This window comes from Nestor notabilis, unplaced genomic scaffold (assembly GCF_000696875.1).
Source record: "Nestor notabilis isolate BGI_N333 unplaced genomic scaffold, ASM69687v1 scaffold3146, whole genome shotgun sequence".
Lineage (NCBI taxonomy): Eukaryota > Metazoa > Chordata > Aves > Psittaciformes > Psittacidae > Nestor > Nestor notabilis.
Genome location: NW_009932181.1, coordinates 42,018 through 67,183, shown reverse-complemented (window position 1 = coordinate 67,183; position 25,166 = coordinate 42,018). Strand labels below are relative to the sequence as shown.

The 25,166-nt window shown below is 39.0% G+C and overlaps 1 protein-coding gene across 1 annotated transcript in view; it reads left to right on the top strand.

The window, feature by feature from the left end:
- Window positions 1–24,742, top strand: part of LOC104407057 (BDNF/NT-3 growth factors receptor-like) — a 74,275-nt gene extending 49,533 nt beyond the window's left edge. The window contains exons 11-13 of the mRNA XM_010016235.1: window positions 13,893–13,964; window positions 23,520–23,588; window positions 24,446–24,742. Coding sequence (XP_010014537.1) covers window positions 13,893–13,964; window positions 23,520–23,588; window positions 24,446–24,483 — 179 coding nt within the window. The 3' untranslated portion in view covers window positions 24,484–24,742. The remainder of the gene's footprint in view (window positions 1–13,892; window positions 13,965–23,519; window positions 23,589–24,445) is intronic.
- Window positions 24,743–25,166: the final 424 nt, after the last annotated feature.

Genomic DNA, 25,166 nt, shown 5'->3' with positions numbered 1-25,166 from the left:
ACTTAAATTAAGTTTCTTCATTTTCAGTTTGTGCCCTTGCTTCTTGTCCTGTCTCTGGGCAAGTTAACTCACACTGCAAAGGAGCAAAAAAGGGGTACACAAGGGTGTCATGTGGATGAAGACATTTTCTGAGCTATGTGGCCTTTGAATACTAGCTTAATTGTGAGGACAGGGAAATGCTGAAAGGTTACACTAGGCTGCATGCTATTTACAGTACAGGGACATCTTTTTCAGAGAAATTATTTGGGTCAGGTATGTGAATCTCAGTTGAACAACACCACTGGGGATTACAAGGATCTGCTGCTTAGGACTTTGCTCTGCTTCTTTTACAATGCCTGTTGGATTTTATGTGTTTCCTTCCATTTGATTTCTGTTAATGGCTCTGAAGTTTGAACCTCTGTTTTTAACTTCCCCCCCCCCCCCCCCCCCCCCACGTGGGACAAACCCTGTGCTTGCCCTGAATGGTAGATAATACAATCACTGTGCTTCGTAAATTTCTGTTTTTAAATTCCTGGCCATGTTAGCTACTTACCAATTCCATTAGCACATGCTGAGATCTTAGTACAGTTGGAGTGCTCTTTTTTGTTTCATTGCTCTAAAAGCATTCAGTATGGGAAGATTCACCGTGGGCTCTGAGCATGGCTGTCACAGAGCACTGTGCTGTTGCTCTCCTTTTAGCTGTTGTTCTGCTTCCCGCAGCAGAGCTGTGTCTTTTAAAGTAGTATGGACAGAATCACAAAAAACGGACACTTGTTCCAGACAAACGTGTGCATCTAAAAAGTTCCACAAACAAAAAGTGCTTGGAGATTGAATATGATTTTTAAAATTTTCTGATGCTTACTTTAATTTTCCCCAGATCAGGCAAACTGCTTGTTCTTTCTTGCCTGATTATGCAAAACCACACAGGAGTAACTTTTTTTCACAGCTTCCTTTAATGCATCCTAAGATGCCATTGTGTTTTTTTGTCCCGTCTCATGGCATTACACTCTTTGGATATGAATATTTGGAAAAAGCCTCTAGATTTTTTTGCCAGGTTCATGGTGTTTCTTCTTTTCAGCATAAGAAATGCTGTAAAGCCATTGTTGTAGCAATGCTGTTGCTGCTTAGGAAGAAGTGAGGAAGTACAAAAGTTCACAGGAATTAAGAAAAATTGAGACAAAAGGTAGCCAAGCTGCTAGAACAAAAGGAACACTTTTTTTTATAAGTGTTTTATTTAAGTTCTGGGTGAAAGTTCAAATAAGATTGTTTTATTGGAATGAATGGGTCCTTTTTGTATCTCTTTTTCACACCTCCCCCTCCCCATGTATATAATCTGCCAGGATGTCTGTAACCCAGAGAAGCTTTGTATATTAGCTGTTGGTGAAGCCCCAACACTGCAGCCTGTGAATTCCCCAAGCTTTTCTTCGTCGGTGACTGAACAAACCTTTTCCAAGTGACTCGTTGTTCCCAGTTGTTGTCTTCCTGGAGATGTCCCCCAGTGCTTCCTTCCTGGTGGTGATACGTGTGCCTCTCTGCCTCACTCTGGCCACTGTTTTAGCCTTTCACACTTATTTACTTAAAACATTAGGGCTACAGTAGGTCCTTAGGCTGGATGATAATCCAGTGTAAGGATAAGGATGATGTATTATAAATAATACCTTTTTTTCCCCATTAATGAGTGATGAGGTGAAATGGGAATGGTCTTCTCTGTTTCAGAGTAGCATTTTGTGCTGTCTTCAAAGCTTATTTTCTCCTAAAACCTGCTCTGTATCCCATATAAAAACCAGAACTGCCTTTTTAAACAAGTGTCTCATTCTGTTTTTTTTTTTTGTCTTCTGTCCTGTTTTGTCCCATTTAACACTGTTCTCTTTGCCAGTGACAGAAATCAGGAAGAACTGATGGCGCTTCCATTATGGAAATGGGAAATCAAATCTAGCAAAATGAAATCAGTCATATTTCTTGGAGGGGTTTTTTTGGTGGGTTTTTTTGTTTTGTTTTGTTTCTTAATTAAGGTGGGATTGAGGATCTATCTCTTCTGTTTGATTTTTTTGAAACATCGTAAAAAATGTGGCAGGGTGGGAGCAATGTAACAGGGTCCTTTATAAGGAAGTAAAAAGGACAGACTTTAATAACTAATATTTATTCTAGGTCAGTTTTTTCCTTAGTGTTAAAGGTTAATGCCACTGTTTCTCCATCTGCCCAGTGTAGCTGAGTGCCCTGGAGCACAAAGTGGAATAATGCAAACATTCAAGAAATACTTCTAAAAAGTGTTTCGTGTGTTCCTGATAGATGACAAAACTTGGTTGTGAAGCTTCGGTTCTTCCTGGCAGGGAAAGCCAGCTTCCTGGCTTCTAGGCCAGCCAGACTGTCGTATTCCTCTGTCTACCAGCCCCTTTCCTTTTTTGCCTGCTCTGAGCACTGATGGTATGATAATACAGAGCAGGCATATCTGAGACCTCAGACCTCCCTCAGATCCATTTTGGATTTTAAATTTATCGGTCTCATGGAGTAAAAGGAATCAAGAAGATAGCCTATGGTTGTGGCACAATCTCTGCACTGCCACAAGTCCCCTGCAGAGACTACATGGAAGTATCTGTAGCTGGAGGAGTTCATTTGTAACCCTTCTGATGAGCATCTGTGTTCATGGATTTGCATCCACATTTGACAGGGCCAGCTCCAACAAGGAGACATGCTCTGTATGGCCCTGTAAAGTAGGAGAAATTTTAACTTTGGTTCTGGTCAGAAGATGGTCACTCAAACTTGGAGTGAAACTCTCCTTAAAAAGCAGTGAATTGAGTAACAATAACCCCTTGCTTCACCTGTGCTCAGGCACAGGAGCTGGTGGCCACAGCTGTAACATTTGTTACTGAAGGACTTCCAAGAAAGGTTTGTGGCTCAATCTCTCTCTGGTTTTGCCCTTTCAAAAAGTTGTATTTCTGTGATTTGTAGTAATATGCAGCAGCAGAAATGTACCTCAGAGAAACGTTCCTTTTCCCACAATAGTTTCTGAAACGGAATTTCTTGATCTCCTGTAATTTTTTTGGACACTGCCATTGTAATGTTCCCTCCCAGGACCTCTAGTGCTACACTATTATCTGCCTTTTTCCTGTGGCATGTGGGGGATATATACTAAGAACAGCCATGTTCTAGATCTTCAGCTGGCTCTGTTGCAGTTGCCTATTTGTTAAATGTCTCTCACACTCTAGTTGCTCAAGGATGAAATTAAAATCAGCAGTCAAATTCTGTTTGTGGCTGCCACCCAGTTAAATATTTCTGCCCATTGCCATCCCCTTGGAGGTTTCCTGTGAACTCTCACAGCCCTCAGTTACTTTGGAGAGCAGTCAATAACCTCTGCTGCTAAATTTCTCTTCTGTGCTTCTGAGTGCCAACTTGCCAGCTAAGCAGGTGTTGTAAGTGGTTCTCATGATGCCTGAAGCTTCTGCATTGCAGCTGCTCTTGCAATGGCCTCCCCCTGCATGCTCCAGTAATGCAGGTTTTTCTGCTGCCACCAGAAGAAGTCATGTAACTTGCTGGTGGCACAGTAAACCTCATGTGCCCTGTGGGTGCAGGTTATGAGCCAGGTGAATGGTACAAGTCCTGTTCCCTGCTCAGACGCTGTGAGTGTGAGCGATACCGCTATTACACAGCGTGAAGGGATTACCTCTCATACATGAAATCTGGGCAGCTAAGGTATTCTGGGTAAGTGTGGCTGTGTGCTTGCTTTGTGCTTGTGTGATCCCTCAGGCAGATACTTTTGGCCTCTCTCAGAGGTGATAGATCTTAATTTAGTTGGGCCAACATGGCTATTGTTGCATTCTATGCCTGCTGCACACAGGAAGACTTGCAAGGGAAAGTTTCCTTCTGCCTGTCTCTAAAGCACCCTGTTGCTTTGGTAAAAAAAAAAAGTTTAAAATAAGTACACATAGCTTTATTTTAACAAAGTAATAGTTTGGAATTTCTTTTAGTTGGTACAGGGTACAATCCACCCGTTCAGCAGGTGATCTAGCATGAGTGCAGAGGAACCAGAGGAAGCATTTTCCTTTCACTCCTTGGCAAAGCAGCCTATACCTGGGTCTTGCACATGGAATATGCTACAAGCCATGTGGCACGCACAAGAGGAGCATGGTAGCAAACGAGCAGAGAAAGTGAGGAGCACTTATACTTCCAGGCTATTGGACCAGACTGTCCTGAGGCCACAAAGAAACTTGGAATCCTTACTTTTCCCTTTGGTGTGTTTGGAGAGTTCCAGAGCTCAGGTCATTGTGTGTTCCTGCAGGGACTGGAAGTTTCTGTCCAGTTGCACTGTTCAGGCCCAAATGTGCCAACTTTGAACTGTGAAGAGGTGATATTCCTGGGAGAAGGATGAGACTGCCTTACTCTGCTTTCCTGTACCTTCCTTCTACAGCAGCAGTCCGGTGCTGGTTTTGCTTTTGGCAGCTCTGGGCTGACAGTTGTACCCTTGTGGTGCCAAAGAGTGCTAAGAGAATTTGTACTGTGAGTTTGCAGTATTTATGCAATTGGCTGTGACCCGTGTGCTTCGAAAAGTGTTCATGCCACAATAGACATTCACTGTTAGTCACAATGATGTTGCCTAGCAATTAAGTCTTTAGGTGCTGCGGTGATGGTAACTTTTGTAAATTTTGACTTGCTCCCAGAAGCCAGGATGACATTTTTGCTAAGTAAAAGCTATGATGTTACAAACAGGTGCTTTGATTGCTTAAGTGTAGAGCTGAGCACTGCTCTTACTGACCACGACCTATACAAAAGAATGTTTGTGTGAACTGCTGCGTACACCATGGCCTTGGAACAATGTCTCTTTGCACTGAGCTCCCACACTTTGTGCACACTAAATTAATTCCTGTTATTTATGACTTGCTTTTTATGTACAAGGCACAGGGCTTCTGAGAGTTTCCCAAGTGCTTATTCCAGCTGTCCTAACTCTCGAGTTTACTTAAATTTAAGTTAGATACTTCAGAGTTAGCTAGTTAGATATCCTATCTTTTTCCAACTCATTGCATTGCAGCTTACTACTGATAGCCTTTGTCCTCTGTTACAATCCTGAAAATGCATGCAGGACAGTGAGCAATGCTATGGAAGTGCTTTAACTGAAATGCTTTCTTTCAGTTCAACAACTTGGTCAACAGTTTGTTTTGCTTCAGTGTGAGGCAAAAAAGAAGAACCACCTCAGCTACAGTGTTGGCTTCAGCATTTAGTATTTATTACTGTTACCTCGTCAAAGAGCTGTATTAATGTTTAAAACTGAGGTAGTGTCCTTGCTAAGTCAGGGGGAGTGGGATGGGGGTTGGAAAGGGGAGGAGGAAGTGGGCAGCATGAAATGAATCATTGGTATCTAATGATGTTGGTATGCTGATGGCATCCTTTATTTAAAAAAAAAAAAGGTCAGTGAGCCTGACTTTTTTTACACAATGTCCCCTTTATACTACCCTGCCAGTAAATGAGTGTAGATAGGAATTGGAGTCATTCAGATCGATGGGGGTTAGCATTTCCTTGGGAAGTGCAGCGCCAGAGGTCCTGCAGTTGTCTGCATCAGCTTCCATGTACATCTAGAAAAGTGTCTTTATGGTAACATGGGAAACTAAATCCTTGCAGAGAATAGATGGAACTTAATCTTGGCCTTTCGCTCCTCTATTAACCTTCACACTGTAACACACTGGGCTCTGGATGAGGGAGGCATCTTAGAGTGTTTCTTAAATAGCTTCTTCAATAGGGGATGAAATATCAATGTTTGCTGGAATACTGCTTCCAGCCAACATGGCAGGACTTAAGAAAAGGTCACAGGAAAGAGCCCAGCTGATAAGGTCTCTCCTGAACTTGCTGTTGACAAGGTATGGACCAGAAGCAATTCTCCTAGGTGAGTCTTAGGTACAAAAAAGTTATGGAAAGAGGGAATTTAAGGAACTGAAATTTCGGAGGGTTCCCTTAGCTGCACTTCAGATGCACCTGACTGCATTGGCTGGTGTGTGTGGAAAGCATGAAAGGTACAGCAAGAAGTATTTTGCTGATGCCAGTAAGAAAATGGAACTTATCTAGTGGTAGATACGAGCACTGGTTGTAGCCTGAACTGATGAATCCTTTTTACACAGACTGAGGGATTCATGTTACATTCATATTTGTGCTCCTGTGTGCTTACACATTCCTGGTTTGTTATATAGCCCATCAGCTGCAGGCAGATAAATATCTTCCTAAATGTGACTCAGAACAGTTTTCTGCTTTGTTTAACAGAACTTTATGGTGGTTGAATATTTTTATTTGTCCAGTATAGTCATAGTTTAGTCACTTGAAAAAACAAGTATGTCAATTTTTAAAATACTTCATGGCTTTGCTGCTATGATTCACCTTTTGAAATGTGATTGTAGCTCTGACACATTTCTGCTGTTCAATTTCACTAAAAGACGTTGCTAGTCATGCAAAATAGGTCTATAATTTTAAAGTTGGAAAAATGAGAAGTGAATTTTGCATAATCTTGCACGATTCCTGCAGCCAGACTGAACAGATTCAGTTTTCCTTCAAAATCATGTTTTGTAGTTCTTTGTGTAGGTTTTTGTCTGTCTTTAGCAGTAGTACAGTTGGCTGGAGATTTTTTGTAGTAGCACCACCTTGACTGCTACTTTGTGAAGAAAAGTGCAATTTATTTTCTTCGTTCTGAAATTGACTGTAAAGAATTCAAGGATCATTTTGTAAAGAAGTGTAGAGTGTGGCAGTTTGGACAGAACAAATATCTCTGAATCATGAGTCATATAAAACTAAGCACAGAAGGCTAATGATATGTTATGTAGGATGTAAGGGTAATAGGAAATATAGTCATGGGTCAGGACAACATTGAGTAAGGTCTTGGATGCAGACCAGAGAAATCATAGCCAGAGGGCTGATAGTACAAGAAAAAGACCTGGTAAACCTCTTGCAATTCATTCAATGAGCTCAGTAAGAAATATAGGTAATAGTTTGAGAGACAGGTGTTGTAACTTTTTTTTTTAAGGCAAGCTCAAAGCCTGCTTTCATTGTGGAAGAAGTTGGGCTAAGTGAGAAGTGATAGAGAAGAGTGAGGAAAGGGTGAAAAAAAGAAGGGAAACTAGGAGGGCAGATCTTTGGGTCTAAGTGAGAAGGTAAGGAATTTCTTAAACTGTGGTGGGGTGTCATGGTTTGAGCCCAGCTGGTAACTCAGACCCACGCAGCCGCTCGCTCACTCCCCTCCCTTCAGCCCCCCTGCTCCCAGAGGCATGGGGAGGAGAATCGAAAGAATGTAACTCCCACAGGTTGAGATAAGAGCAGTCCAGTAACTAAGGTATAATACAAACCACTGCTGCTACCACCAATAATAATAATGATAAGGAAAATAACAAGGGGAAAGAATATAAAACTAGAAGGGGAAAGGGGGAAAAAAAATAAACACAAGTGATACACAATACCATTGCTCACCACGCGCCAATACCCAGCCTGACCCGAGCAGTCGTCTGGCCTTCTGGATGACTTTCCCCAGTTTCTATACTGGGCACAACGTGCTGTGGTATGGAATACCCCTTTGGCCAGTTTGGGTCAGGTGTCCTGTCTCTGCTCCCTCCCAGCTTTTTGTGCGCCTCCTCACTGGCAGTGCATGAGAGACTGAAAAGTCCTTGTTCAGGATAAGAGCTACTGAGCAACAACTAAAAACATCAGTGTGTTGTCAGCATTGTTCTCAGACTAAAGTTGAAAACATGGCACTGCATGAGCTACTAAGAAGGAGAAAAATAAGTGTTACAGCTGAACCCAGGACATGGGTAAAAAGGAAAAGGCTGTAATAAAGGAAAACATTGCTGTATAACTAAGGAACAGCAAACCGAAAAGGCAAAAAAAAAAAACCACACCCCTTTCCAATTGTGTACTGAGTAGAAAGAGACGAGCAGGAAGGGATTAAGATGGAAGGCCAGAGTTTTGGAGAAGTTGGTGGGATTGAAGATGCAGTAGTTATGATGAGGAAGGTAGGTCTAACTTCTGTGAGTTGGAAGAGTGACAGAAACAGGGGTAATGTGATTTCTCATCCATCTGGGGGAGGTTCAAAGCTGACTTTGAAAAGGTGTCATGATGTCATGGAGAGGAGCAAAAAATCAGTGGGAAAGTGAATGAAGAATGGAATGGGTTGGCAATACTACCCAGTAAAAGTAAAAGACAAGGCAGTGGGAGGGGAGGATTGAGAGCTGTGGAGGTTATCAGCTCTGGCAAACTCTGATAAAGTGAGATGATGTGTCCCAGAACAACAGTTTGTTCTAGGTCAGGCCATTATTGGGAATGCATCCTTGACAGGTACATTGCAAAGATTGCCAGACCTAGTCCAGTTACCATAGGTGGGGCCAGGAGCTGCTCTGAGCTCTGTAACAGCAGCATGAAAGCTTCGGAAACTGACTTTTCTCTCCTTTCTAACTCTTGCCAACCAGAAATCAAGCTTTTGAAGTCAGTGGACTGGTATGGTTGTGAGGCTGGTTTGTTAGTGTGGATTTTCATACCAGGAGGTATGTATGTTTCAAAATAATATCATGGGACCAGAGGAAGAAGTCCACGCTTCTGTTATGAGAGATGTCCTGCTCCTTTGCTAATACCAGTGTCCTGCAGTCAGGTGTCTTTTGCGCTGCCCCTCACTGGGCATTCACACTGGCCCCTAGTTAACATCTTGTTTTTACAAGAAAGATTTAATCCATAGGTTTTACAGACCTGTGGTTGTGACGTTTAGATATTGTCCAGTTCATGGCACTGAAACACCTCACTGTTCATTACCTGTATTTTATGGAACACACTGTGGTAGAGTGAAAATGTAAAACTGAACTGTAACGTTATGAATGATTCTTCTCTTCCTGTATGGCAATGTTTGCACATTGTCCTTCATATGTAGACTGACACTGTAATGCACAGCTCATCTCTTTCTCTCTTACTTAAATGAATGTCCTTATCATTACCCAGCCTGCTTGTTCCTTGCCTGTGATCTTTTAATCTTGTTTTGACGTTTTTTTGCTAGCATACGAAAATGTGAATTTCTGTGGTGAACAGAACTGTTATATTTCCATTTGAGTGTGATTTTGCAGTATGGAATTTTTAATCACCTATATAGTTTGTGTAAGGTAATGGGTAGCATTTTATTTTATGACATTAATTCAGTATCATTAAGAATAGAAACAGCACTGTTACTCAAGTGTTTTTTTATATTGTATTTTATATCCTACAGAAGGTGCCTGAATTTGATTCCAGAAGTAGTGATTCTCATCTTTCTCAATGTGACCATATTGTCCTTGTATTTTTAAGGAAGATTCTTAGTCTTTATAGAATGCAAATGTTGGTAATTAAATAGGTAATTTAATCACATGGATGTTTTGAAAATAACCAACTTCCTACACATGTGAACTCACTGTCTTTGACAGCACTGAGTACTCCTTTGTGCAGATACAGGCTATAGATTTCTGCCAGTGCTCTGCTGTGTGCCGGGGGTGGCTGAAGTTGTTGCATTATTCTTTCCTGTATTGGATGATAAACAGATTTTTTTTTTTTTTTTTTTTTTGTATTTCCACCTTGTTGGTGTACTTTTCTTTGCTGAGTAGCATCTGTCTGAGAGGAAATCATAGAATAGTGAGGGTTGGAAAGGACCTTAAGATCATCTAGTTCCAACCCCCCTGCCATGAGCAGGAACACCACACACTAAACTATGTCACCCAAGGCTCTGTCCAATCTGGCCTTGAACACCGCCAGGGTTGGAGCATTCACAACTTCCTTGGGCAACCCATTCCAGTGCCTCACCACCCTCACTGTGAAGAACTTCTTCCTTATATCTAACCTAAAGTTCCCCTGTTTAAGTTTAAAGCCATTACCCCTTGTCCTACCACTAGAGTCCCTAGTGAAGAGTCCCTCTCTGGAAGGCTGCTATGAGGTCTCCACACAGCCTTCTCTTCTCCAGGCTGAACAGCCCCAACTTTCTCAGCCTGTCTTCATACAGGAGGTGCTCCAGCCCTCTTATCATCCTCATGGCCCTCCTCTGGACTTGCTCCAACAGCTCCATGTCCTTTTTATGTTGGGGACACCAGAACTGGACACAATGCTCCAAGTGAGGCCTCACAAGAGCAGAGTAGAGGGGCAGGATCACCTCCTTTGACAATGCTCAGTTGACTTTTGAGTGATTTTCTTCAAGATCTTTTGGTTTGATCACATTTTAAAAAAAACCTCAGCTTAATAATTCTCCAATCTTTTAACATGGTTGCTTTGTTTAATAAAGACATTTTGAAATCAGAAAATCAGTTCTATAAACTAAATTATGACTTCCCTGAAGAAACACATTAATAGTTAGAGAATAATTTGCTGGATGAACCAAGACCAGTGAAGGAGGCTTTGTTTGTGTAGCAGTAATTAGCAGTTGCAATAAGCTGCAGTTGTGACTACTGCTAGGTCTAGCTACTAGCAGCTATTGGAGAACATTTGTAGGAAAGGAGACTTCAGAAGAAAAACTGAAGAATGTATTGATGGAAAACTCACTAAATAGGAGGATGTAGTGAAATGTGAGATGAATAAGGAGAAAATTATCATAACACCTTCCTATGTCTCATCTAATGGTTGGCTTCCTTATCTCCACTTATTAGCACTAAGTGCTAATCAATACAAAACATCTGTTATTTGGATTTTTCCTGCCACAAAATTAAAATTTTGAATAATTTTATTTCATTCCATTCTATGAAGAGCTTTTCTTTTGTTTAAAAAACTCAAACAAACATTAAAAAAAAAACCAAACCAGAACCCAAACAAAACAACCCCACCAAAACCAAAAAGTACACCACAATTCTCCTTTTTTGAGGGACAAATGGATATTCCTAATAGAAAGTATGCTCAAAGGCCCTTCAGTCCTAGGAAAGAAGCACAGACTGGAAAATCATATTCTTCATCAGTGGGTACTAATGAAAGCTTAGGTGGTGGCGTGGGCAATCAGTAGCATCTTCTAGTTGCTCACAGTAATGAACATAATATGTATATACACACACATGCATATATATTTTTAAAAATACGTAGAACATATCTTGTTTTGTATTACGTAGTCTAAAGTACACAAGAAGTCACACCTTTAAGTTGTTGCCTAGAGGTACTTCATGTTGTCTTGAATGAATTTGCAGCTGCTTTTCATAAGTAGTTTGTAAATGTGCTGGTATTGTGGAAGCCTGAAGTTTACTTGGATATGTAAAAACCTGGAGATAGAAGCATGCTGAGGGAGCTCATTAATGATTCAGGATAGTTGGTTTCAGTTTCCCCTCCTTCCTTTCACAAGGCAAAATCCGATCAATGCTTTCCTTTCAAGGTCATAACTGCTGCTTGGTGTCTGTCCTTCTCACAAGCCTTACCCAACCACAGGAGTGTTTTGGAGGATTTAATTACTTGTTTAATCGAGGTTGTCATCAGTAACTCTTAGCATAGTCAGGCTTGGACAGAAAGCCGTATTATTACAGGAGAGGGCTCTGCCCTCATCCAGGAACTGGGGTGCTGTGCTCATGAATGGTTTTGTGTCAGTTATGAAAGGGGCTTTTCCCCTCCCTTCCTATCCCCAGTAATCCTGTGATTGTGTTATGGACAGGAAAGCTGTGAAACAGTGGTATAGCATATCTCGGATATTTGATTTTGCAAGATTAGTAAAACAGAGATGAGTCTGAGAAAATCAAGTTTCTGACTTCATGAGGGAAAGGACCTTTCCACTGCGTGGACAGTGATAATTCTTAATACATTTTGGCAATTTGTTTTCCAGTACTGTAAGTGAAAGGTATATTTAAAGAAATATTTATCGGGGTTTTGTGTACTTTTTTTGGTATATTTTTGGTACGCTTTTTTCCTTTATTTAGATATTGGTTCAGTGAAGGCTAAGTAAACTTGTTATGTACTCAATAACTAATCTCCCTTCCTGAAGTTATATTGTTAATTCTAAGAGGAGTACCAGATTCAGTATTTTAATTGCAGGAAAGGAAGCAATGTTCCTTTAATGTCCCTGTAAAATAGCTTTCCTGTTTTGAGAAATATCAAAAGCAGTCACTCTAAAATGCAGAAGAATATCTTACTGTCTTAATATCTTTTGTTTGAATCCTGTAAGAGTATTCTCTCAGTGAAGCATTTTCTTTCCTTTTTTCTTTCTTCCTGAAAAGCCTGCTAAAATACAGGTTTGATGCTTTAACAAGAGGTGAGCAAGGCTGCCTATCCTTACTTATATGCACCTAAACACCATATTGTTGAACAGGGTCTGCTTTTTTAAATTTAAATTCATAGTTTAAAAGTGATATTTAAGATCTGTTAACTTGACTAGAATAAGCTGGATTTATTTGTAGAAGCTAAAAAAGTTGGGCCAGTATAATTTTTATGTTGGCTTAAAAATAACAAAATTTAGGGCATCATCTCTTTCTTATCCTGCATTTTAGGAAAATCTGAGAAGGGTAAAGCCATGATAGAACTTGGAGTTATCAAAATAATTTCAGGAGCAAACTCCTGGAGTTTAGCTTTATTGTAGAATATTATGAACACAGTTCATCATGCTTGTTGAGCACAATGGATCTAAATTTCCTGTGGGTTGTAATCACTAATCAGTCAAAGAATATCCCTAGTTCCATTTGCTCATGCTACTGACATATTTAATATGGCTCAAACAAGTTTTATGTATATACTGTTGTTTTTTTACTGTTCATAAAATGCTAGTAATAGAAAATCTATTTCTATTGCTTTTTTGTGTGGGACCAGTACCTTAATGTTAAGATGATTTCCAAGGAAAAAGCTGTTCAGTGACTCATGTGAAATATATTGGTGGGAATTTGTATATACATATATATAAATATGTAGCTACACAAATTTTCAAGCAGTATAATTTAAGTAGCTGATATGAGTCCTGCTATTTGGCTGGCACTTGCTTTTATATGTTTAGTTTTAGACATTGAATTTGTAATGTATGTCCAAGTCCGCTGACAACAGATCCATTGCCTTTGCTTGTGAGTTCATTTTTTTAAGTTGCAAGAATACTTAGCACTGATATGTGAAAACTCAGGACAGAGAGGCTTGAATTTGCAGATCTTTTGTCTATGTTCATTGTCAAGCCTTATGCTGAACTACCTTGGACTAGACTAGGAGTCGTGGAAACCTGTTGTTTTGCTACATTGGTACCTCCTGTCTTACAGGAAGCAGTGAGGAAACACCAGGGTCTATGGCACAACAGACAGCAACTTCAGAAGCTTTGTGCAGTGCAAGTTGGTTAGAGATTAATTTCTGTACTGGGAGCAATGAATAGGGCCAGGTGCCGAACAAGCTATTTTGGTGTTAGGTCTTTTGAGGATTCTTTAATGCAGTGAAGTGATGACCTGGCTGTTAATTAATTGGGTTTTTGTCTGTATATGATCCCCAGCAAGAGCAAAAGCCCCACACAAAACCAGACATAAACTCTGAGCAAAAAAGTGCTTTATGCAGTATGACTAAGTATTGACCCTTGACTTCAATGGGGGCTATCTGTACATTAAGTTGATCTTTGCAGACCAAGGATATACACTAAGAAAAATTTGGCCAGTGACTGAAGAATATTTTCTCACTGCTTATCATAAAGCATGATATTACGATTTTTTCATCAATATTTTTAAGCTATGCATATTTCTGTAGCTCTAAACCACATGTATAAGCTGTGTGTGGTAGAGTCTAGTTGAAAAAATACCAATTAATAGTGACAGCCCTCCTCATGGTATAGATTGTTAAACTGTGAAAAATGTGAACTGGGAACAGTCTAGGAGTGTCACAATGGATGCTTTGTCTCCTGCAGAGTAAGTTGGAAAATAAAACAATTGGTGAAGAAATATAGATATACAAAAAAGAGTAGAATTGGCAGTTGCAAACCAAACCCTTAACAATTGCATTAATGGTAATGCATTCCATTCCAGTTCATGGTGAAGTAAAAGGAGTTGGTCTGGTAGATCAAATATGGCTTTCATTGCAAGACTGCGACAATGAAGGTGAGATGATAAAGCTATTCAGACTCCTAACCTATAAAGAGCAAATACTGTGTGGTTTTTAAATATGCCTGGTGAATTTACAGAATTATTTATCCTTAGAACAGATCTCATTGTGAAATACTAAATTTGTTTTCAGTTATATTTTGGGGATGTATCTATCCTATTATGTACATGTATACATAAATTTTTGGTCAAAAAATATGTATGCAGTCCAAATTGTGAATAATTAATGATGCATGTTAGGTTCCCTTATGAATGTGGGATATTCTTTTTGTGTAAATGTCAGGGCTTTGAACAGGACTTGAAAGGGATTTTATTCTATTGAAATACATGATAAATTGGGATGGACTAAATAACAGTGTGAGAATATAACTTGCTCATTACAAATACATTGTGAAGCAGTTGGTAAGAATTCATTCGGTATAAGCAAACCCAGCTGTATATCTAGGGAAAAGTCCCAAATACCATGTTTAGACTGATGTCTTCAGATGAATGGGGTTTTTTTTATTTGTTTGTTGGGGAGGGGCAGTTTGTTGGGTTTTTTTTGGGGGGGGGTGTTGTTTTGTGGTTTGCTTTTGTTTTTTGATTTTTTTAATTTGCTAACATGTTTGCAATCATTGTCTTATTTTCTGGTCCAGACAAGAGTAAAATTACAAGAACTCTCAAGAACCTGTTAATACTTTTTTCAGACAGAATGTCAAAAATTGCTTTCTGTTCCATCAATATTGATTCATGGCACCAAGCAAAAATAATTAAAAGCAGCCAAATACCAGGGTTCTGTGTTCTACATTAACAAAATTCATACAGTTATTTGGAAAGGGATTTAACCAGTTGCAGTGCTAGCATGTGTTTCACGTAAGAGTCACCTCTTTCATTCTACTATCAGAAATAACTCAATTCTGTATTATCTGTTAAGTGATCTCCCTGGAGAGTGGGCACAGTGTGTGGTTTGCATGTACTGTATAATTTCACTCAGTTCTGGGGCAAAGCACAGCAGTGTTTGAGGCTTCCAGTATGCTGTCAAAGAAAATGGGGCTAGGGTGTGTTCTCTGACCCTTAAGGACAGGCATCGATCATGTCCATATGTTTAAAACCCTTCTCCTTCATCCCTCAAATAAGGTGGCCTCATATATACTGTGTATTGTAAATAATTCCTGAGTCATGCTCTCCTTTGAAACTGGAAAGAGTTATTTATCTTGGGCCAAAATGATACCTTAATTCAATACAGATTAAATAATTGTGGATAAAAAAGAAGATACACCCTTGCTCAAGCCTGGGCTGTGACCTTTTTTTTACTGGCACAAATGTGCCCCAAGTCTATCTGTCTTTGAAGTCTTTAGCTTAGTAGATGGGCCTGGAAGCAACTAATCTTGCACATCCCATTTACACTAAAGAGTTTTTGGCTTGTTAACTACTCTTTGTATCTTGTGTGTCTGCTCCCCATCTAAATACACAAGTTTGCTCTGATGGGGTGGAGTCATTCAGGCTCTACTTTGCAGCAGCCTTGCTCTTAAGTAAGTCTTAGTTTATTTTCTGGGAGGCAATTGGGGAGGTGGGGATGAGATGGGAACCCCTTCTCAGGAGAGGAAAGCAGGTCTAAGCCCTATTGCTGATTCTTTCTGCAGTGGCAGTAGCACAAGTGGAGAGCACCACCTTGGCCAATGCTGGCAGCATTGTGGCCAAAGCGTTGCCTGGTTCCAGGGACTCCTAACCTGTGACTGTTGCAGGCTGGGACCTCTTTGGTTTCTGGAGCCCAAAGGTAGGCAGTCATTCTGTTTGCCTGACTAAAGGAGAGTCAGGCATATTGGTTTGGCTATTTATTGACTGAAAAGGCAAAGAGATCCAAGGACCTTGGATTTCTTAAACAGTGCCGTTAGGGGGAATTGTCACCAAGTAAATATCAGTCTCTCTTACTGCAAAAGAAATATCTCTTATTTCAAATGCATTTAGTGCATTTAGTTAATTCTCTCTGTAGAAAGAGTGAAATTCAGAAGGTGCACTTGGGCAATGCTACAGAAATAACTGAGTGATAGCACCATTCCTTTTCTTGTTCTGTCCCTAACAGAGCTACATGGTAGTAATATGTTTGGGAGTGGTTTTCTTTGGGTAAGAGAATGGGACTTTGTTCCACATACACAGAGAGGGAAAGGATATTTCCATTGCTGTTTACAGAGCTTCGTAAGTTCTCTTCCTAGTGCCTCAGTGGTAGCAGACAAACAGGATTCAAACAGGATATATATAGTATACTGTCTGCCAGCAGCTCCAGTTGCAGGAACACAGTTTTAAGTAAGAGAACAGTCCTATTCACTTACTTGCTAATAACCTACTCTGGCAGCTATGGCAATAAGTAACTAAACATTGTATCCATTATAGGCTCATGCCTAATTTATTTCATACTAATTAAGTTTATAATTACATGGTATCATTTAGTAAAATTGTTTACTTTTACCCGTAAAGTCACTGAGTCTTCAGATGGGGCTTTTTGGCTGTAATTTAAGTGCAATTACCTTTTAAATATAGTATTTCTTGTGTTGAAAGGCGCTGTAACAGGTAGCATTCATAAACACAAAGAGTGGGAGCTTTCCTTTTTCCTATGACCATTTTCCTTCTCCATTCCTTGGTGTATCCTGAAAAGAGTGCTCCTTTGAATGGAGATGCATTTTGTGTCCATGTAAAACTGAGAACAGAGTGGAGCAAACCAAGGCCAGACTGGAGTAAGTGCACATTGTTTTCGGTTTGGCTCCAAGAAGCTGTGATACAGGAAGCTCAAACTGCTTCATTTAGTACTGTGTTGTGCAGTATTTTTCCTTTAAAATAGTCTCCATCTTCTGTTTCGGAGGAATCAGAGGGACATTCACAGCCAAGCAGTGTCTCTGGTGTGATTCCATCTTACTGCAGTGTCTGGGAGAAAGAAAAGTCCCTGGAGATTTGGAAGAGGTGTAGGACCTGAATGTATATACTCCAAGCTTGTCTGAAAAATGTGTGCCAGACTTTTAGATGTCTTTTTAGGAGTATAAATCCAGACTGCAAGGTTGGTGAGGAACCATCCCATACCACATCCTTCTCGTCCCTCAAAGTGCATGTATTGCTGCGGAGAAGGACTGATGTAGATAAGGTTCAGTGAAAGGCAACTGTAAGATGTCTCTTCTCTGTGTTGTGACATTAGGATTTGTGGTAAGAGATAACTAGCAGGGCTTTTGGAGACCTATGTCTTAATTTTCCTGTCAGAAGAGGATTTTATGGAGCAAAAAAATAACTGGGCTAGCTGGGATTTGGCTCTTGGTTGCTTGTTATCAGTGCATTATCCTGATAACTGACCACAAAAAGACAATTTTTTTTGAGGAACATCATTAATTGCCACATGGAAATGCATGAAGTGACTTTAAAGGAAGGCAGTTGAGATTAATGAAGTGAAAAAAAAAAGAGAAGTGTTTACTACAGGCACTTAGTGATTAGGATTTGCATTTTCTAAGAAGTGTTCAGGCTTCACAGACTCAAGGTAAAATGTCACAGAAATGAAGCTGGAGAATTGCTCTGTAGCAACTATGAGCCTGTAATGATCAAAGGAGTTAATACTGTTGTAAGGCAACAGTAAGTAAAATAATCCCATTATAAGTGAATATATAGGATATAGGACCATAACTTTTATTGTACAGAAATAAACAACAGTATAACCCTAATTTGTATATAAAAACTAGCTTGCTAGTTCTTGTCAAAAGGCCATATATTGAAAATGTGGAATATCTATTGATCCTTGGGATTATGCAAACTAACATGATGGTAGAGTTGGCTTCAATATTCAGGTAGAGAGAGAATGGTTTCAAAGTTGACAGTGATTCTGGTTTTCAAAGGGGTAGGACTAAATTATGCTGTGTCCTTCATGTGCTCTGATCTTTTTTGTGGCTGTAAACTGACACTTGTCATAAGTATCTGTGTAGTAGCATTTCTGTATTTTACATGCATACCAATGAGTGTATTAAACACAAATGCTAGGGATATCATAAGGTAAACAGCCTTTTTTCTTAACAGCTTTGACTTTTCAAGTACTGGCAGAAAGCTTTGAGAAAGTGTTTCTTGGTAAGTTGATTGATCTCTAAGGCATACAGTGTTTCATGCAAAGGAAGTGTAAAATAACCTGCAGACATCCATGTTTCAAAATGGGTATGCAGATAGTAATTGCTATGTCCTTTTCTATGAACTGTGTTTCTTTTAATGTCTGTTTACTGGGGTTTATGGGGAACTGCTGTTACTGCAGCGTTCTGTTTCATAGTCTGAACAGTTGCTTAGTCATGCTCTCTCTTTTTCACTTTAACCTGTCCCTGAATTAGAAGTCGTGCAAGATATATGCACTGACTAAGTGTGAGCACTGGTGGTTTGAGCTTCAGCTTTTAATGTCCTTGACTCTCACTAATCAATAGCAAGCAAAACAACTACAGCATCAGCAGCAGCACTGTAAAATGAAACATGAAGGTAATGACTGTCCTTGAGAAAGTTGCAATATTTTCTCCTTAAGAGCACTGAGAAAATGTTTAATTTTCTGCTGCCTGCTTGGAAAATGAGAACATCTTCTCATACTGGGAAGTAAAATAAAAACTCCAAATCAAACTAAGGAAAAACAGATTAATGCATTAAGTGATCCTGTAAGCAGTGTACAGAACTGCTAGCCAAAAATGTTTTTTGCATCTAAAATGCTGAATAGACAGATCAAGTTTTACTTTTTTGGTTCTAACTTATTTCACACTGCAAGCATCTTTATAGGGTTCTATACTGAAGTACATATAATTCTGTTTGACCCTTTTTCTCTTTTTATGAACTTGTAGATCAATGAAACAAACCATTAAATAGATTGAATGCTGCCTGCAACACTAATGTTAATGGCTCCAATTTTATTAAGCCCATTTGGAAATCTCATGCAGGTGGCAGCATCCATAAAATGACAAACTATGTTTCCTCATCTGTGGAGCAAAAATATAAATGTTAGAGGAAAAGCTAGTGATAGCAGAAAAGAAATCTTTCTGAGATACTGCAGAATTTTGAAGAACTGTAAAGGAGAACAAAAACTCTGAAGTTTTGAGTTACTATAAATATTCCCAAGGTTAATATGATATTGTACAGTGTACTGCCTTCCTGTTCTGGTAGGCAGCTGTAGCACGTAAGAGGGTCAAGACTCTTCATCTTGATGTGCGACTTCATGGGATAGACTGTTTAATCTCTTCTTGTCCTACTTTTTCTAATTACTAAGTAAATTCAGTTATTGGAAATCTGATCTCAAAAGAAAGATTAATGCAAAATTCAGAATTTTTTGAGAATCCTTGGCCTCTAATAAGTTAAGAGTGTGTCCAAGTCTTTGTGGTTTTAGATCTTTGATTTTCATTTGTTTGTCTTTTGTCCATGCATTTATCTTTAGGTATCAAAAGTAATATTTACAAATGCCATTAGAGCTCTTGACAACATGGATGAAAAATACTGTTTTAGTGCCTCACAGGCTAAGAACAGTGTTTAGAAATAAAAAGTTGTATTAAATGTTTGTTACCGTGCTCTGAAACACAAGGCAGTAATGAGGCTGCTGCATGTAAAATATGCAAAATCCTAAAAAATGTATGGATTTCTTCAGACAACTCTATCTTCTGCTGCTGTGAGGCAAGACATTCTTCTTTGTGCCACAAACATTCTCCAGAAACCAGGACTGTCTCCTTGCTTTCCAGTAGAAATAAGGTGACATATTGCCCTCATTTGGCCACAGCATTAGCCAGCCCTGCTCTTTGGTACAATGGCTCAGATCCAAGAAGCAAATAAAACTAGGAATGAATTGTTTCATTTAATTTTCTACTTGAAACCAGAAACTGACAAATTTGATAAGAATACCTTTTTAGGTAACGCAACTACATCTTTTTGCTTTTCTCCCTCCACTTACCAGTTTGAGCTTTCTCCATATAAATCACTGTTAATTTTAAAAGACCAGAGATACATGTTGTATTATGTTCGATTTCCTCCAAGTTGCAGAAAGTAAAAATGTTAATTAATCTTCATTTCAAAATATTCTGTTTAGATCAAGGACCAAAGTAACATTCTGCTTAGGATAAACCATATGTACGTGGTGAAGAGAGAATGTGTAATGAGACTTAACATCATAGAAACTTTTGATTGCTCTTCTTTTGCTTGTGTTTTCCCTTGAATGCTTGGGTTTACATACATGAACTCTGAATTTAGGCAACTCATATGTAGAGAGTGGGATGTGAGTATATGAAACTTAGTTTTAAATTCAGTTAAGTCATCATTACATAGAAGTCTTATTTTCTCTGGTAGAGTTTAGGTCAGGTTTGTAATGACCAAGAAAGTTTGACTGCAAACCTCCAACTCATCAGAATATAGTATTTCAAATTCTGTTTGGTTAAAAAGGATTTCAGACAGCTAAAATTTATCACCTTGTTTTGTGAAAAAAGGTCAGAAGATGACCATGTCATAACATTTTCCTTCCTGAATGATTTAGATGAAAGCTTGTAGGGAGCGTAGCCAGTGAGAAGGCACATGACTGAGACTGTTTGGAACAGGTAGAAATTGAGCCCATGGATGTGTGACTATCTCCACAACAATAATGTTCCCAAACATGGCAGTGCATTAGATGTTATGATGCCATTAACTGCTCAGTTCTGTGTTGCACACTGGGTAAAGAAGAGAAAAAAGTTGGCTTCATTACGTACAAAAAGGATTGTGTTTACATAAGGTTCTTTTTTCAGAATGCGTTCAGTATGTTAAAACACGGGGTTTTGCTATTATACTTTCCTTTTTATACTTTCTTCTCTAATGAATAGGAAAGCTAAAAACTATTAAAAGTCTTAAAGGCATTTTGTCCAATTCCCAATGAGAGTAAACTTATTGGAAGTTATGGGTCATCCAGTGTCTGAGACACAGATCTGAAAACCTCATGAGATACTTCCAGAAAGCCAATCGTAGGACTAGAAACAGTCCTCACTGTTGGCTCAACTGGATCTACATTAATAACATAATTCAAACTGCACTTTCTGTAGCACATTTGTCTTTGGGGGAGAGCACTTGGACTTAAATTTGATGTCCCCAAAATAGTGTATTGCAAAATCATTATAATGTTTGTTTTAAGACTAATAATGAATACAGTGTTCACTTCAGAACTCTCTGAACGAAGAGCTAATATTGGAAATAAAGTATCAGCAGGTTACATTTTAAAATACTTATAATTTTCTTTATTGTCTTGGACACATTTGCATCTGAGAGAGACAGATACATAATGTTCCCTTAAAAGATGAATGAAGTACTGTCATTCCTTGTACAGGAAAGATGGATAGTTTTTTTTCTCTCTTCCACTTTTATTTTGAGTCTTTTATTTTTATTCTTTAGTGTACTTTCCTCTGTAAGTCTGAGTGGCAGCTTACATAACAGCAGTGGGTTTTCTTAAACTATATATTAAACTCAGAATCCAGTGCCCTGGCAGTGACTCAAGCCAAAATCAGGCTTTGCCTTAACCTGCCTAACTGACTCCTTTTGAACTCTGAGAAGCCAGATGAGAAGTTGGCAGTTAGGACATGAGAAATCATCTTCCTAATATCCAGTGCCCATAATATTTTGCCTCTATTACCTCAGAGACTCCAAGCAGTCAGAGATCTAGTGTACAAATTAGTCCAGATTGCTTGCCACTTAATGGGTTTGCAGCTTTTTCTACTTTCCCTGGAACCATTTTTCCAAAGCACTTCTGTTCAGTTTCTGCATCTTTATATTTCAATCCTTTTTCATTGCTCCATTTCACCTGTGTCCTGTCAGAACCTTCGTATCCCCCCCACCATTGTTCTGTATTTCTATGTCCTTTGCCTCTCCACATACTGTACCTGGTTGGTTTCCATATTTCGGCAAATGAAGTCGGTAGACTTTTATTTATTGTCTCTAAAACTCATTGTCATTAATTCTTGGGCCTTCCAGTCCTGGACTTGCAGGACTCCCTCACTGGCTTCTTGACACTTTCAGGCTATTTAGGTCCTTGGTCTGAGGCTTCTTCCATACTGGTGGCTTTAGACATCACTGTTGACTACTAGAGTTACCAATATACATGCAGATGCAGCTAAGAATATAAACAGGTCTATTGCCTACCTGTCTTGCATACTACTGTACACTAATAAGTCTTAAATGAAAATTCAGAGGTGACTTTAAACACAGGAATGTGATTTCACTATGATTGCAGGAGATTGGGTAAGGAACAAACTAGAAGGCCAGAAAGCTTTCATTTGCAGTAATTTGCTTTAGTGCTAAAGTGTGTAGATCTGAGTTTTTATGTCAGTACATCTACCTGTCCTTTAACTTAGTCTCCAAGCAAGTACGTAATCTCACAGACTTAAGAGAACAAAGTTCCACAAAGGAGGTCTGAACAGCCTAGGAAATTCAGAAGGAAGGTAGCAACCATGCAGTAGCTTTCAGTTCTAGACTAGCAAACCCTGATGATACTTCTTGTTTTCCATCTAACCTGTAACAACCAAACGTCCTTCAGAAAATAACTTAAGAAATAATGATTAAACACAGTGACTCAATAAAGATACTACAGAAAGGCCTGGAAAAGCCTACAGAAACGGATCATCAGTCTTCCTCAAGTTCTGTTATATGGAGTTTGTACATGCATATACAGTCAGGAAGGTCAACAAGTTTTACATCTGTGCATTTTTCTTGACATTACAGTAGGCTTTTAGGGCTGTGTTGTTAGTACTGCTTGATGGACTGAATTTTCAAGGATACAGTTTTGATTTTTAATTCTCTCATTAAGTATTTCATGGTATGGCAAAACAATATGAATTCACTTCAAATGCTTTATGTATGTGGGAGGAGGCAGTAGAAGGACCCAAATGTTGTCAGCTTCAGTAAGAGCGCAGATTCCAATAACAATGTTGTGTTCCTTACAAGTTCTTAAGATACTTATCACTGCTTGTGGATATGTCCATAAGAAACTCATTTTCTCAATGTGAGTCTAGTCTACAGCCTTCCTCTCTAGGCAAAACAGCCTCCTTGAAGCCTAGCTGTTCTGAAATGATGCTCACTTCAACTGATACTTTATTTTTTCTGTGAATTATCCAGTTCCCTTTGTTTTTTTCTTACCACCTTACACTAAACCTTATCAGGTATTTCAGAGAAAAGAAATTTTGCCCCACCCTTTCGGAAATGTGTGGTTGCTTAAAGCTAGCATGTTCAGCTTCTGAGTGTGCCATTATCTACATCCAGGGTAGAAGTACTAAGAGTGCCTCAAGGTTAGAACAAGCAAGAAAATGCCATGTAAATGAATTAGTCATAGTTACTTAATTACTAATAGTCAAATTCAGCTTCTCTTGAAAATGATAATTTAAGTCCCATTCATTGAAACAAATCAAGATTTGGCTCTGAATTGTTGTCTGAAGTGCTCTGGAATACGGGTAAGCTTTCACTTTTTATAGACATTGAGAACTTACTAAAGCAAGGTAAAAAAAATAACCAAAACCAAACAAATAATAATACTACTGATTACATTTGATACAATTCTCACATTTTTTTTTCGAATGTCATTAGAACAAGTAATGGTGACTGTCAACAGTGATGTACATAATAACTCAACTGCATCAGATAACAACAGACTGGGTAAGACAACGCTGTTCTAGGAGGTATTTATGCTATAGTCTGTTGGGCCAAACAATAGCCTTCTTCGCAGTTCTTAGCCTTAGACAGTTATGTAACATTTGGGGGATAGGTTTCCCCTTCATCTCAAACAGAATATGACCCGGGGATTTTTACTTGTGTTTCCAAGTGCTATCATCATATTTAGTTGTTGATTTTTAAGTTCCTGTTGATATTTAGAAATGGTAAATTTTAAGGTAGTTAACTGTTATTTCCCCAGCTCCACTTTTTTCTGCTGTTACAAAGTAATTTAATGATGTTAAGGGCAGGAGCCTATTTATTTGGAGCAGGCAGAAAGAACGATGTGCACAGAGCTAAGCATGAAACAAAGGTTATAGAGGAACCTGATGCTGACTTAGGTAACTCTGTGATGTAGCAGGGTTCCTTTCGCTTAGTTGGTGGACCAGACATAAGACAGAGAACTTGATTGTGCACCCAGGCTTGTTCACCATAAGCCTTTGCACAAAGCAGGACACCTGACTGGGGTTTTTCTGACCCATGCGTAGTACAGTCCGTTGTTGGAGAATTCTAGATATATTGCATTACATCTAGATAGGAATATTTTTATATGTTAAAGACAAATGAATAGCATGCCTTATGCATTTTTAGTTAATGAATAAAATTGTTGGCCACAAGATAGAACTAATGTCATTTTCATAAATTCATGTACAGTTTTTATTTAACATTATGTATGCTTTAAATGCATTTCATGTTTATGTGTTTGATTGTCAAGTATTAATTTGTGTTTGGACATTCTTAATTTGTCTTTGACTTTTTTTTAAAAAAGCATGATTTCTCACATTTTATTTTGTTTCTTTTAGGTTTTGTTTTATTTCATAAGATCCCACTGGATGGGTAAATGAAATAAGGAAAAGATGAGAGAGGGGCTGTTGAGCTTGTGGAAGCTGTATGCTGCACATTAGGGAGTGGACAGTGTTCTTGCCCAGTGAAGTGCCACCTCCCTTGGACTTCTCTTTTAGACATTGTTTGTGTTTGGAGAACTGTAGAAGTACATTCAAATCGGTAGCTGGTTTTGCAAGAGCAGGGTGAAGCCAAGGCCTGAGGCAGCTATAAAACTCAAGAAAGTCCAGATATAAGCTATCATACTCTTTCCTATTGCCTTGTCCCCACTATGTCTTCCAAAATGACATTGAGATCAAATTACGTTATACTGTTTGTCAACTTTTTTCTGATGAACTTAACTGGAAAGATGTTTATAAATAATATTTATCAAAGGTGAACTGCAAAGTTGCTTCTATTTTTTATTGCATTAGTGGCTCTGCGAAACTTCAAATGCCTAATTTGAGTGTGTGTGTAAACTCACTGATTTCAGTGGGAATGCTCACATCCTTGAAGTTAAGTTCTTTTCAGGGTATGACCTTCAATCCTGAAGCAGTAAATTGCAGAGCTGGCCCTGCAAATCTTATTTATGTATGTGGTTCCACTGACTTTACCAGGAAGATGGACATTATGAGCTCCATACAGAAAGGTGGCAGTACTGTTTGTTAGCGTGTTTGGGTATTGAACCAGTGCCATCACTGC